Source organism: Leptopilina heterotoma, unplaced genomic scaffold, assembly GCF_015476425.1.
Source record: "Leptopilina heterotoma isolate Lh14 unplaced genomic scaffold, ASM1547642v1 Lhet_4, whole genome shotgun sequence".
In the NCBI taxonomy this organism is placed as follows: domain Eukaryota; kingdom Metazoa; phylum Arthropoda; class Insecta; order Hymenoptera; family Figitidae; genus Leptopilina; species Leptopilina heterotoma.
The window spans coordinates 497,160-512,556 of NW_025111063.1; the positions used below are offsets into that span (position 1 = coordinate 497,160).

Below are 15,397 nucleotides of genomic sequence, written 5' to 3' on the forward strand. Positions count from 1 at the left end.
TAAATTGAAAAATATTGGAAATTATTTTGTAAAGTAATTACAAAATTAATTATAAAATATTGAAATTATTTTGTAAATTATTTTGCAAATTATTTTGAAAATTAATTACGAAATAAATTACAAAATATTGTAACTTATGTTGCAAATTAATTACAAAATAAATAACAAAATATTATGTAAATTAAAATTGGAAAGAAATGAAAAAACAATATCCAAAAGGGGAATAGATAAAAACTAAAAAAATAGTTCGAAAGCAAAAAAAAAAATCAATAATTCCAAATGGGGTTCAAATCGATAATAAATATGAAAACTTTTTACACAACATTGTATTTGAGGCTTAGAACACGAATCCCATGTCTCTTGGGAGGAGCTCATCATATAATATTATTGTCCCCCCATTTGTAATTCTGATCGGAAAATTAGTTTTCAAAGTTCATCGGCAATAAATTTATGCGATAAGCCTCGGAAAAATGTTGTACACTAACGAAAAATTCGAAAGAAATAAAAATGAAACCAAATGGATTATCAAGTTATCAACATTAGTAGATGTTACAAAAATCAAAAAAGGAGAAAAAGAAAATTAAATTTTACAACACTGGAATCAGTTTTGTAGAAAAGGTATAAAAAAGCATGAATATTTCCGAAATCTTATTTGACATAAAAATATTTAACATAAGTTTTATTTGACATAAAATACATTTGACATAAATTTCATTTGACATAAAATACATTTAATATAAATTTCATTTGACATGAAATTCATTTAACATAAGTTTCATTTGACATAAATTTCATGAGACATGAAACTCATTTCACATAAATTTCATTCGACACAATATTCACAAGACAGAAATTTCATTGGACATAAAATGAAATTGACATTAAAATTTATTTAACATAAATTAATTTTATGTCAAATAATACTTATGTCGATTGAAATTTATGTCAAGTTATTTTTATGTCAAATGAAATTTAGGTTCAATGAAGTTTATGTCAAATTTATTTTAGATTCAATGAGGTTTATGTCAAATGATATTTATACCAAATGCATTCTGTGTCCAATGAAATTTATGTCAAATAAATTTCATATCAAAGGATATTTATTAATTGTTTGTTAAAACCGTTTATTTCTAAACGGAAACTTTTTATTATTTCGCGAATATTCATGTTTCTTAATAAGACAGAAAAAAACGAAAACATTCAGACAAAGATTTCTTTGTCAGTTTCTTTGTCATGTTTCTTCTTTTTTAGAGGATCCCCTAAAAAAGAAGAAACCGTACTGATGGGTAAAAATTTATTTTTGACAACAAAACGTTTGTTCTGCAATTAATCAACCAAACTAGTTACTTAAATACTAAACAAAAGTCTTGTTATGAAAACTAAATTCCCTTCTCAGTGTAAAGAAAATTAAAGAAATTGTAAAACGGAAACAAAACCGAATTATTCATCTGCAGTTGCTAACTTATCCCTATTCTATCGCCAAGGAACGTAAATCCGATAGGATTTAGAATAGGAGTTCGATTAGATGTCTAGTGGCGTGCAATCTGACGAATTCTGACGATAAAGGTCTTTAGCAACAGCAGAAAAAGAGGTACAAACAAAATAAAAGAAGGCAACAGTAAAACAGATGCGAAGGATAAACTAAAAATTAAAGAAGGCTCTATTAAAACAGATGCGAAAAAGAGGAACAAAAAATTAAAGAAGGACATTCTTAAGACACACAAAAAAAGATGAACTAAACAAAATGAAAAAATGCATTAATATTCCGAATAAAATTAGAGAAGAAAACTAAAAGTGGAAGGACAAAAAGTGTGAAGGAAAATGAAGACACCGCGTCGCCGGACTTATTGTTGGTCACAGCATCCGATCACGGAACTTGGGATTAGAACGCAGTACTAGACTGTGGCTGCCTGAGTCCGCTGGTGCCACGGGGTACCATATGCGCCCCAATGACTCCACCACCTCCGCTGCCAATATTATCATCATCATCATCACTAGCACCAACAGCCCTGTATCCCGGCTCCATGTCGTAGTCCGGCTCGAGCGCTGGATTCACTCGTCCGTTCGATTCGTCCTTGCTTCCATAAAGTCTTCCACCACCCGCTGCAAGAACTGACATTTGTTCACCCTCAGCTGGATCGGGTCCCACTCGTTGTACATCCTCAGGAATATTGACAACACATCGAAATATATCGTAGCCCGGAGCAAGTCTACCTGAGAGGAAGAGTTCCTTGGTGCCATATGAGACACCAATTAATGTCACTAATGACATCAGCATTGCCATTGTTCGAAAGGGAAATAGCTGAACTTTATTTTCTTCATCGTAACCTGGATAATGTATTAATGGCGGGAGTCCCAACATTTCCTCACCACCTGTTAATCTTACCAAAAACGCGATAATGTATGCTGCCAAGCTGCCATAGGTGTTACAGTAGTCTTTAAAGTGTACCACCATCAGCAATTGTGGAAACAGGATTACGTATACAAGGTCTGAGCACATTGACCATAAACCGTAGATTGATGGTATGGTTAAGGCCATCGCTGTGCTGAGGACTCCAACAACTAATATTCCCACTCGCATCACCCAGATGATCTCCATTTCAGATGCCTAATCGAGAAATAGTTTTTTTTTTTTTGTTTCAATTTTTATTAAATGATTATTCAGGTCAAGGGAATTTCTCTGGAGATTTTGTTGTACAGAAAAAAAAGTCTCATCTTGGTGAGCTTTGACAAAAGGATTTCTACGAGTTATGCAAATAATCTGTAAGGAATCACAAATTTTTTTCTTGACTTACATTTCTACTTTCATTTTGACTTTGATTTGATTCATCACTTGGAAGTCATAGACTTTTGAAAGTAGAAATCAAAATTTAAATTACGAGCCAAAAAGTCGGCTAACTTTAAATCTTTATCAAAGGATTTTTTTATCAAGTTAAGACTTCTTTTACTGTATCGAATCCGTTAATTTTAATTCTTCTATAATTTCCGTAACCGACACGAATTTTCTCTGTATGTAGTGTTGCATGTCGAACGATTCTCATCAAAATCGAGAATATCGTCAAAATAAAAATTAAAACAATTAAATCACATTTTATGAGAGGAAGAGAAAGACAAACGAAATCTATTTACTCGACATGCATCACTAACTGTATGCTAAAAAAATTTTCCGTTTCTGAATACTTCAGCCAATTCTAAACAGGAAATAAAAATTTAAGTACGAAACCAGGGTTGCCACAGGTCAGGGAATTCAGGGAAAAGTCAGAGATTTTTATTCAAAGTACTGGAAAAAATTATCACGAATTCTAAAAAAACCTATTTTTTCTATTTCTGACAATAATTTATTTTTAATAACATAATTCTATTGAAGAACTGCCATAAATTTATTACTTATAAATCATTTAATAAAGAATTTTTTTTTGAAATATTTTAATATAAATTTTGTTGAAATTAGTTTCAATTTAAAAAAAAATTTAACGCAATTCTTCAAAAGAATTCAACTATTTCAACAAATATCAAAATTCTTTCCAAAAATTAAATTATTTTCGACAACATTTTAATTATCTTTATAAATCGCTAAATTCTTCGAGGAAATTCAATTATTTCCAGGAATTTTAATAAAATTCATTGTAAAATTCAATTATTTTCATAAATGATAATAATTCCACAGGAATTCAATTATTTACAATTTTTTTTGTAAATTTCTTCGCAATAATTCAATTATTTTAATGGATAATAAAACAAATTGCAGAATTTCAATAATTTTTAATACAATTTTTATCAAATTCCTCGAAAAATGAAAATATTCTAAAAAATTTTATTCAAATTCGTCAAAAAATTTTATTATTTCAAAAAAGTTGTTAAAATTTTTTATGAAAATTCAACTATTTTAACAAATATCAAAATTCTTTACAGAAATTAAATTATTTTCAAAAATTAAAAAAAAAATTTCGACAACATTTTAATTATCATTATAAATCGCAAAAATTCTTCGCTGAAATTCAATTATATTCAGGAATTCGTATAAAATTCATTGGAAAGTTCGATTATTTCATAAATAACAAGATCACAAGAATTCAATTATTTTCAAAATTAATAAAATTCTTTGAAATTCAATTATTTTTGAAAATTCTATTAAAAAATTAAAAATTAAAAATTAAAATGAATATCAAAATTCTTCGAGGAAATTCAATTATTTCCAGGAATTTTAATAAAATTCATTGTAAAATTCAATTATTTTCATAAATAATAATAATTCCACAGGAATTCAATTATTTACAAAAGTAGAAAATTCAATTATTTTCAAACATTTTAATAAAATTCATAGCAAAATGTCAATTATTTTCAAAAAATTTTCTTAATTAAATGATTTTTAATATTCTACTATTTTATTAAAATTTCCCAAATTCAATTATTAAACAAAAATTTTCATAAAATTCTACACGAAGATTCAATAATTTTCCAAAAAAAAATATAAATTTCACAGGAATTCAATTATTTAAAATAGAATTTGCATAAATTGTTTTTAAAGAAATCAAATGTTTTAAAATTTTCCATAAAATTCTTCGTAGTAATTCGATTATTTTCATAAATAATAAATTCAATTATTCAAAAATTTGTTAAACAAAATTCTGTATAATATTTCAATTTTAAGAAACATTCAATTATTCAATAAATTATCTATATGTTTGTATTTAAATAATTTAATTCTCGAAGAATTTTCTAATAAAAATTGATTTAAAAATTAATTTCAGTTAAAGTTTTAAATAACAATTGAATTTTTAAAAAGTTAGGTACTACTAATTGCAATGTTTAGAAATAATTGAATTTTGTAAAGGTTTCAAATTAAAATCTTTGAAAATCTTAATTTTTCATAAAAATTACAAATTCTATGTGGAACTAATTTTCTCCAAAAAGCTTAATCGAAATTTTTAAAAATTATTTCAAATTTTTAATTTCTAATATATATTTAATTGAAGAATTTCAGAATAATTGAAATTTTTGGTAATATTGAATAGTAAACAAATGGATTTGAAAATTGTCAAAGAACTTTTGCAAAAATTATTAAAAATAATAATTGATTTAAAGAACAATTTTATTTAAAAATTGTAGAAAATAATTATTGAATTAAATGATGAAAATAATTTTGAAGTATAGTTACAGTAATAATATGTAATATTATAAAACATGAAGAAATGGATCACTTCGAGTCGAAGACTCGGAGTAATCCAGTTCTTCATGTTTTACAATAATATTTTTATCAGTTATTGAATTTCAAAAATTTTGAATTTGAAAATTTTGAAAATCATAATTCTTGTAGAAAAATAATAATGATTAAATATTTATTTAAAAATGAAGTTATTGGCGTTTTTGAATAATTTTACAATCAATCCAATAATTTTTAGAGTGAGTCATAATATTCTTTAGGGAAAAAGTCAAAATTTTGTCTGGAAATCAGGGAAAAACGAAATTATTAAATTTTTGTGGCAACCCTGGAAACGCAAAAAACTGCTATAAAGTCAAAAAAACTGTTGCTAAAAATAAAATAAACCTCCTAAATAAACATTCGATCAAAACAGATCTAAAGTTGATTAAAAATAAATCATGACGCGCATCAAGAATTCCTCATATAACAAAGAACGTCTTTTGTTCAATATTTACTCCAATATCGAGCGTTTATTTTCCACTAAAGGAAACTTTTCTATCGAACGAACGCGAAACTAAAATTTTTTCAAACATTATTGACGCACCGGGAAAAATGATGTTATAATTTCTCTCTTATAGGAGAAAAATATCAGAGAAAATATTCTCCATCTCTTATGTATATAGATAGAGTATAATGATAAAAGAAAAAAATTTAAAGACTCACTCTTTGTCGAAAAATCAGCCTGTAGACATTCCTTGCAAACATAGAACTTGCTGATAAGATGCTGCTGTCCGCTGAAGACATCACCGCTGCGGAAACAGCTCCCAAACCAAAGAACGAAACAAAATCAGGTGTCAGGTACTGAAGAACCATTGGCAGGATCATACTTGTCTCGGATTCCGTTAGTGGATACGGTCCCTTGTATCCCGTTTCATTCCAAGCTGAAAACAAAGTAGCATCCAAGGGGTTATTTAAGACACCTAACAAGTATTTTTGAAAGGGGAATTTTTATTATTTGGATTAGTTTGTACTTATTGATTAGTTTGTACTTATTGATTAATTTGTACTTATTACTAATTAGTGTTTTACTGAAACTGCTAAAGTACTGAAAGTACGTAAAGCAGTAAAAATGCTAGAACTACTAAAACAGTTAAAACTACTAAAAACTTACTTTAGAACTACTACAGTAGGATTACAAGTATTCGTTTCAGACTAAACCTGATCCGGATAATTGGAATGTGCATAAAATTAATTATTTTGAGTGAAAATTGTTCCTCATGGTGCTGTGAATTAACCATTAGTACTATGTCAATCAGTATTAGCAAATCTGTACTTAGCAGAGCACTAGTGGCTGGAGTAATTCAAAATTAACTCAATCTCAACATTGCGCTACTCTGGCACGAATACTGGACATAATATTGTGACACTACTGACATTTCCTCTCCACTGGGAGTGGAAATTCTTATTGGGTACAATGATAATGGTACTGGTAAACATCATCAGCACTAATTGATTCAAGTTGCACTTCCAGACTTCGCACTCGATAATTAATTTTAAAAAAGTAGCAAAAAGTAGCTTTCAAACTAAAAAAAAGTAGTTAAAAAGTAGCTATCGAAAAATTCAACTTGATGACCAAAAAAAAAAAAAAAAATCGTTTTAGGCTGCTTCAGAAAACTATGACAAAAATTCCATTCTATATTTTATTTTCCTGATTTTTTCCTAATTTTCATCAAAAATATTTACTTCTTTCTTATTCTGCTAATAAATTAAATTCCTGTCACGAATTTTATTATTCATGAAAGAATTTAAATATTTAGAAAAATAATTTATTTCTTGCGAAGAATTATATTAAAACTTTTAAATAATTGATTTCTTTCGACTAATTTTATGTAAATTCTAATTTAAATAATTAAATTACTGAGAAATTTTTATTATTCTTGAAAATAATTGAATTCTTACGAAGAATTTAAAAAAAAAAAATTTTAAACAAAAAATTTTTTAAATAATTGAATTCTGTTTGGAAATTATTTGAAGATAGTAGATATTGAAAATCATTGAATTGCAAAAAGTTTTTAAAAATAATAATTCAATTTTACAAAGAATTCTATTAAAATTTTTGACATTATTGAATGCCTGTGTGGTATTATATTACATTTTTTTTTGAAAATAATTGAATTCCTAAAAAGCATTTTATTATCTATGAAAATAATTGAATTCTTGCGAACGATTTGATTAGAATTTTTTAAAATAATTGAATTTCTAAGAAGAAATTTATTACTTTTAAAAATAATTGATTCTTCTGATGAATATTGTTATTTATGAAAATAATTGAATTATGCAAAGAATTTTACTAAAATGCCTCAAAATAATAATTGAATTTTGGTAATAATTTTGTTATTTATCGACATAATTGAATTCTTTCGAAGAACTATTTATGTAAATAATTGAATTCTTGGGAAAAATTTAATTAAAATCTAAAAGAATAATTGAATTATTTTAAAAAAATTTAATTTAAATTATATTTAAAATAATAGATTTCTTCGAACAATTTTATTAAAATATTTGAAAGTAATTGAATTCCTGTGAAAAATTCTAATTTTTTTTTGAAAGTAATTGAATTCCTGTGAAAAATTCTAATATTTTTGAAAATATTTGAATAGTGGCTAAGAATTTTATTAAAATTATCGAAAATAATTGAATTCTTGAGAAGAATTTTATTATTTATGAAAATAATTGAATTATTGCGAAAAATTTTATTATAATGTTTTAAAAAAATTGAATTTCTGTGGAAAAATTTTGTTATTTTTGAAAATAATTGAATTCTTTATAAGAATTTTATAAACATTGTTTTAAATTGTATAGTCAATTTTTTTGAAATATAATAAATATTATGAAAATTTTATTTTAAATAATTGAATTCTTGTACAAATCTTTATTTGTAAAAGAAAATAATTGAATTTTTCGATTAAGTAATTTAAAATAGTATTTAAAACAATTGAAATTCTACGGTCAGTTTTATTATTTATGAAAATAATTGAATTCTTGCTTAGAATTTGATCAAAAATTTTTTTAAAAAAAATGAATTTCCAGGAAAAATGTTATTATTAGTGAAAGTAATTGAATTATTGTGTATAGAATTGTATAAAAATTTTGTTAAATAATTGATTTTTTCGATATTTTTTTAAAATGCTATTTTAAATTACTTGAATTCCTGTGAAAATTTTTTTGTTTATGAAAATAATTGAATTTTGGATGAATTTATCAATTTTTTAAAAATAATTGAATTCTTTTGCTTATTATGAAAATACTAGATATTAAAAATAATTGAATTTCGAAAATTTTTTGAAAATAATTGCATCGTTCTAAAAAATTTGATTATCATTTTTGAGAATAGTTTTTTTATTTCTAGTATTAGGGAATTTAAAGTAGTGGAAATTTAAAAAAAAATAGTAGCTTTTAGAGGCTAAAATCTAAAAAAAAGTACCAAAAAAGTAGTAAATAGTAGGTTTTAGTAGATGAGTGCGAAGCCTGCAGTTCATTTCGATTGTCAGAAAGTTGTACAAAATAGCATGCGATAAAGTTATCTGGTGAATAGTATGCCTATCATCAAAAAGCCCAAGTTTATTAATCTATTTGTTAAATTTTGGAATAAAATTTCTTTTCACGGAACTAAAAAATAATTAAAGCATTCGTTTATTTCTGAATTGATATCAACTAACGTATTTACTCACACAAACTACTTAATAAAATACTCAAAATGCACAAATAATAATACTCAGAAGTTCAGAACCATAAAGTTAGAGAGGAGAATAAGAGATGAGCAACTAGCCTGATTTTAAATTCTCCTTCTCCTGATTAATATTAAATGTACCCTAATACCTTATCCATCTGGTAAATCCGTAAAGAGACGCAGGTAAACACAAATTTAACAAATTTATAAACGACTCTATATTTATGAAAACGCACATACAAGAAAAAATTTATACATTCCGACTACGAGACTCTTTTCGCAATGTATATTCAATGTCTGAATGAATCATATATATACTTTCATATACACAAAACTTTGACAATATAAAGTCGTGAATAAAACACGATTCTCCATCATACGTATACGAATAAATATTTTCCATTGAAATAAACTTGCTCGGATATCGATCAAAAATATTAAAATTCCAGAATTCAAAGTTTGAAATTTCGATACAAGTTGGAATTAGTTTTGAGTATGGTGTAGAGATATGTATTTATATTGTGTGGGTATATATTTGTATGTGTATATATTTATGTATGTATTTATGTATTTATTTATGTATGAATTTATATATGTATTTATGTATGTATTTATGTATTTGTGTATGTATTTATGTATGTATTTCTGTGTGTATTTATGTGTGCATTTATGTATGTATATATTTATGTTACACAAGAGAATTGTATTATCACCCTCACCTTTGATGCAAGTGTCTCACATGGTGTGATCCCACGATATTATATTTACGATCTCTACCCCATCTACTTTCGCTATGTCCACGTTTCCCAAGTATTATACCAGTAGCGCAATGGTCTCCCCCTTTTTATACCCCATTCCAATGTCAAGTAGCAGGGTCGCGGGTGAACCGAGTCTAATTTAATCCTCTTGGAAAACTGCGCGACCCCATATCAAAACAAAATTTTCACGCTTCGGAGAATAGAGAACGAATCTCTCGTCAGTTCGAACTTTTCCATTTTTTCCAATAATTTCGATATTTTTTTCAAGTTATTAGAAGAAAAACAGAATAGTCAATTTTTAATAAGTGTCTCACAACCGGACACTGTTGACAAAAGCGATGTGCTCAGAAAATTAATCATAACTTTTTTTGAGTCCATCTGAACACTATACTTTCTATATGAATAAAAGTTGCGTATTTAAGTTACTTTTCGAACGGTATATTTTGTTAACAATTTTGTTTACCCATTTAAAATTTATGGGTCAAAAACAAAAACCCGTCTCATACCTAGAAACACACCCCTAAATATAATCTAGAAATAAAGAACCATTGTCCAAAAATAAAGAAATAAAGAAGTTTGCAGATAAAGAAATATAGTCTAGAAATAAAATTTAGATACTGTAGGAATTTCAGCAAAACACTAGCGTGATAGTTCTCTAGAGTGGAGAGTAATTTAATGCTAAATTTATATCGAAATCGTGCAACAAAAAAGGACATGCAATTTTGTTTTTGGAATAATAATCGATAAGACTTACGAGTTGCTTTCGCGATGGCACCAATCAGAACAGGAGGTATTGCCATCAGAATGCATCCAAATGCAGCCACGTAACTTAGAATTTGCGCCCTGGCAGCACTTTTTGACGACAGAACTCTTTGAAAATACACCTGCCAGGGAATTCCTCCGAAGATAAGCAGCAAACCATAATCCGCATAGGACCAATATTCCTTCGGATCAACTTCGCCTATCCAATCCACATCCATTGAACTTAATGGAAGCACTTTGGGATTTCCCCAGGCGAATGGAATGCACATCCACTGTAATCAGAAAATCACCCCCCAAAAAATTGTAAAGCAACAGAAAAAATAATCTTTAAAAACAAGTCTTATCTTAATTCAGGCTAATAACATGATCAAGGTTGCCACAAATATAAAATTTTGTTTTTCCCTGACTTTTACCTGATTTACAGAAAAATTTTGGACCTTTTCCCTGACTCTAAAGAATATTCTGATTCACTCTAAAAATTATTAGATATTAAAAAATATTTTTTATTACATTTATTTACAAATTTCTTTCATTGTAAAATTATTCGAAAACATCAATAAATTTTAATAAATAATGTTGAACAAACAAAAATATTAAATATACATTCATACGAAATTAAATTCAAAACATGATTTCTTGATGTTTTATAATAATTTAGATTATAAAATTTTTCCAAAAAAATGTAATTATTTTAAAAAATCATAATAAAATCCTTCGCAAAAATTCAATTATTTCTACAAGTAGTAAAATTTCTCAAAAGAATTCAATTATTTTCAAAAAATGTAATAAAATTCGTTGCAAGAATTAAATTATCTTTAATAAATAATAAATCGATTATTCGGAAACTTATTTTTAAATAAATTTTTATTAGATAATTCCACGAAAATTCAATTATTTAAATTCAAAAATTAATAATTTATTAAATAATTGAAATCAATTATTTTCACGAATAAAGTTTTCCCAAAGAATTCAATTATTTATAATAAAATTTTTATAATATTTATTATATTTTGAAAAAATTAATTATTTAAAACAATGATTATAAAATTCCAATGAAGAATTCAAATATTTTCATAAATAATAAAATTCTTCTCAGGAATTTAATATTATTTTTGAAGATTTTAACAAAATTCTTAGTCACTATTCAATTATTTTCAAAAATAATAGATTTTTTCACAGGAATTCAATTATTTTCCAAAAAAAAATCAGAATTTTTCACAGCAATTCAATTACTTTCAAATATTTTAATAAAATTTTTCGAAGGAATCAATTATTTTAAATATAATATTAATTAAATTTTTTTGAAAAAATTCAATTATTTTTTTAGATTTTAATAAAATTCTTCCAAAGAATTCAATTATTTACATAAATTATTCTTCGAAAGAATTCAATTATGTCGATAAACAACAAAATTACTCCCGCAAATTCAATTATTTTGAGAGATTTTAATAAAATTCTTTGCAAAATTCAATTATTTTGAGAGATTTTAATAAAATTCTTTGCAAAATTCAATTATTTTCATGAATAACAACATTTATCAGAAGAATTCAATTATTTTAAAAAAAGTAATAAAATTCACTGCAAGAATTCAATTAATTTAATACATAATAAATCGGATATTCGGAAATTAATTTTTAAATCAATTTTTTTTAGAAAATTCTAGGAAAATTCAATTATTTAAATTCAAAAATAAATAATTTATTAAATAATTGAATTTTGGTTCAAATTTCGAATTTTTGATAATTTTTAATAATTTAAAATTTTTAACCAAAGGGTGGAGACTATTAAATAAGTAAAGTGTTTTTGAAGAGCCCAAAAATATTGAAGCTAAATGCCATAAAGCAGAAGAAAAACTTGAATTTTAAGAAATTCGGTTTTTCGAATTTTTGATAATTTTTAAAAATTTTTTATTTTTTACCAAAGGGTGGAGCCTATTAAAACAGTAAAGTATTTTTAAAGAGCCCAAAAATAATTAAGCTAAATGCACAAAAAAAAAAGAAAAAATGTTGAATTTTAAGAAATTCGGTTTTTCGAATTTTTGATAATTTTCGATATTTTCAGATTTTTTACCAAAGAGTCGAGACTATTAAATAAGTAAAGTATTTTTGAAGAGCACAAAAATAATGAAGCTAAATGCAAAAAAACTGAAGAAAAAATGTTGAGTTTTAAAAAATTCGGTTTCTCGAATTTTTGATAATTTTTAATAATTTTTTATTTTTTGCTAAAGGGTGGAGCCTATTCAAATAGTAATATTTTCCTACCGAAATAGCTAATGGTAACTAATTATTGAATAAATAATTGGATTTCTGCAATTATATTTGTAACTTTTTTAAAATTCAATTTTTTTTAGTGTTTTTAACTAAAATTCTTTTATAAATCCGTAATTTTTTAAATAATTAATTAAATATGTATTAAAAAGTGTAACTCAGTTTTTAGAAGAATTTGAATTATTAAAATATTTTTAAAAACTAAGTTCTTTAAAATTTCTAATTAAATTCATTCAAAATTTAGTTTTCCTATGAATTTTAAAAGTTCAATTTTTTCCAGTACTTTTACTAAAAACCTTGACTTTTCCCTGATTTCCCTGACCAATTCTACTTTCCCTGACTTTTCCCTGAATTTCCTGACCTGTGGAAATCCTAATGATTGAAATTTTATGCAAACATTTAAAAAAAATTTATTTTCCTTAAAATAATAGTATTAATTTTACTAGTCCACTAATTTATTTATCCTTAAAATAATAGTATTAATTTTACTAATCTACTAATTGATTTTAGAAGGAATTTTCATTAGCATGTCGTTAATCGGTATAGAAATGATCCAAGAGGTAAAGCAGTGACCAGAAGTGCAGAATGAAAAGGACTTTTTCATGATGAAATGAATGAAAATCAAGATAGGGGAGCGTGACCCGCAAATGATAAGGTTGAAAGGTTTTTGCATAAACCTGAATACAACTTTGAGCATAGAACATGTATTTTATAACACACTTTTCGTAAAAGAATACCAAGATAGATCATTTTCGACCCTCAAAATTTCAACGTTAACCAATCAAGATTCTTCCACATATATACTTTTATCATCTAAATCAGCTAATCCTCTAGATTATGTAACACGGAGATTAAACCACAGTTATGCAAATTTTTCAAATCCAATTAAACGTTATGTGTCCCTTTGGCATTGCTGTTTAATTTATATTCGAAATTTTGAATTCATTAATAAAATACTCCGATAAAGATCTGAAACTTCATTATACCATCTCTATTAAAGTATTTAAATAAAAACCGCACTGCAAAAATTATGTAACTTTGCAATCACTTTAAGGGCCAGTTTCAACAAATCCAATTAAAAGTTAATCGATGATTAATGTTAGTTTAACCGCTCATGATTGGTCAGTTATAAGGATTTAATCATTGATTAACTTTTAATCGGTGTTGGTGAAATGGGCCCTTAAAATACTTCTTTCTGCAAGTCTGGTATGGTGAAAAATATACAAAATGGCAAATAAAAACAACAAAACAAGACAGAAAAAGGTAACAAAAAACCAAAAATGGAAATGACAACAAAAGGATAACAACACAGAAGCACAGCTTCTTAAAATTAGTTTATCGTTTTTTCTGTGAAGTAATAAACAAAAAAGATGATAGAGTAATTTGAAATGATTATAATTATAAACTCACCAGTCCAATGAAGATGCAGAAAAGTTGGATGACATCGGTATAGGCAACGGAATAAAGACCGCCAAATAGTGTGTAAAAAACGGCAATTCCTGCACTAACAATAACTGATGTTCTGTGATCCATGTCAATGATCACTGCCAATGTGGCACCAAGTGCTGCGAGGATTCCAGCGGCCCAGAATACCTCACCGCAAAGGGCCGGAAGAAATAGAAGGCCGCCCATTCGTTCTCCAAATGCGTCCTGGAGAGGATCCAACATTGTGATATACCCCTGCTGTCGCATCTTATTGGCGAAGAATATTCCACCTGTAAATAATGAAAATGCAAACTTTATTTTATTCCTAATTAAATAAATATTTCTGATTATATAGTTTCAAAAAAGCGTTCTTAACAAAAAAAAGGAAATATTTCCTAATAATCTTTTAATGCTATACTGAAATATTAGCATATTGAGAAGATGAGAAATTTCCTACAGCAACAATACAAACTGTAGGGCTCGAACCAGTGAAAGTATTTAAAAATACGGACTTTACACTATAAAAAAAAGGTTCTAAATTAGAACTGATTTCGGTATTAAAATAGAACCAGATTACGATTTAGTAACAAAATTGGTACTAAATTTAGTACCTTTCCTTTTACAGTGTACGGACCAAAAATAAAAAATTACGGACCATTTAAGTAATTACTGACAAAAATATAACCAGTCCGAATCAAATAAGAGAACATTTTACTTAAAACTAGAAATTAAATTTTTTCATAACTAATAAAACGTGAAGATATCGATCACTCCGAGTCTTCGACTCGAAGCGATTGATTTCTTCCAGTTTTATAATAATTAAAGATAGCCGAATGATAAAATCATTATCTTATATTATAACAATATTTATACCCGAACTTCTTCAACATTATTTTCACCATTTTGATTCACTTATTATTTTCTAGAATTTTTAACTAAAATTCTTCTTTAAATCAATTATTTTTTAATAATTTTTGAAAAAGTTCTTTGAGAATATTCTAATTCATTTGTTTGCTATTCAATGTTACCTAAAATTTCAGTTATTCGAGAATTCTTTAATTAAATATATATTAGAATATAAAAACTTTAAATAATATCAAAACATTCAATTAAACTTTAAAAAAAAATTAATTTCAAAATTCAATTATTATTTAAAACTTTATCTGGAATTCAATTTTAAATTAATTTTTATATTAAGAAGTTCTATGAGTATTTAATTACTTAATTATAAAATTAAATAATTTGTTGAATAATTGAATACTTCTTAAAATTAAATACTTATAAAGAGCTCTATCAAAATTTGTTTAAATCA

General features: G+C 25.7%; 1 protein-coding gene across 1 annotated transcript in view; it reads right to left on the reverse strand.

Moving 5' to 3' along the window:
* Positions 1 to 209: 209 nt before the first annotated feature.
* Positions 210 to 15,397, reverse strand: part of LOC122506245 (high-affinity choline transporter 1) — a 30,680-nt gene continuing 15,492 nt past the window's right edge. The window contains exons 4-7 of the mRNA XM_043618322.1: positions 14,071 to 14,375; positions 10,386 to 10,665; positions 5,867 to 6,084; positions 210 to 2,608 (exon numbers count right to left, since the gene is read on the reverse strand). Coding sequence (XP_043474257.1) covers positions 1,883 to 2,608; positions 5,867 to 6,084; positions 10,386 to 10,665; positions 14,071 to 14,375 — 1,529 coding nt within the window. The 3' untranslated portion in view covers positions 210 to 1,882. The remainder of the gene's footprint in view (positions 2,609 to 5,866; positions 6,085 to 10,385; positions 10,666 to 14,070; positions 14,376 to 15,397) is intronic.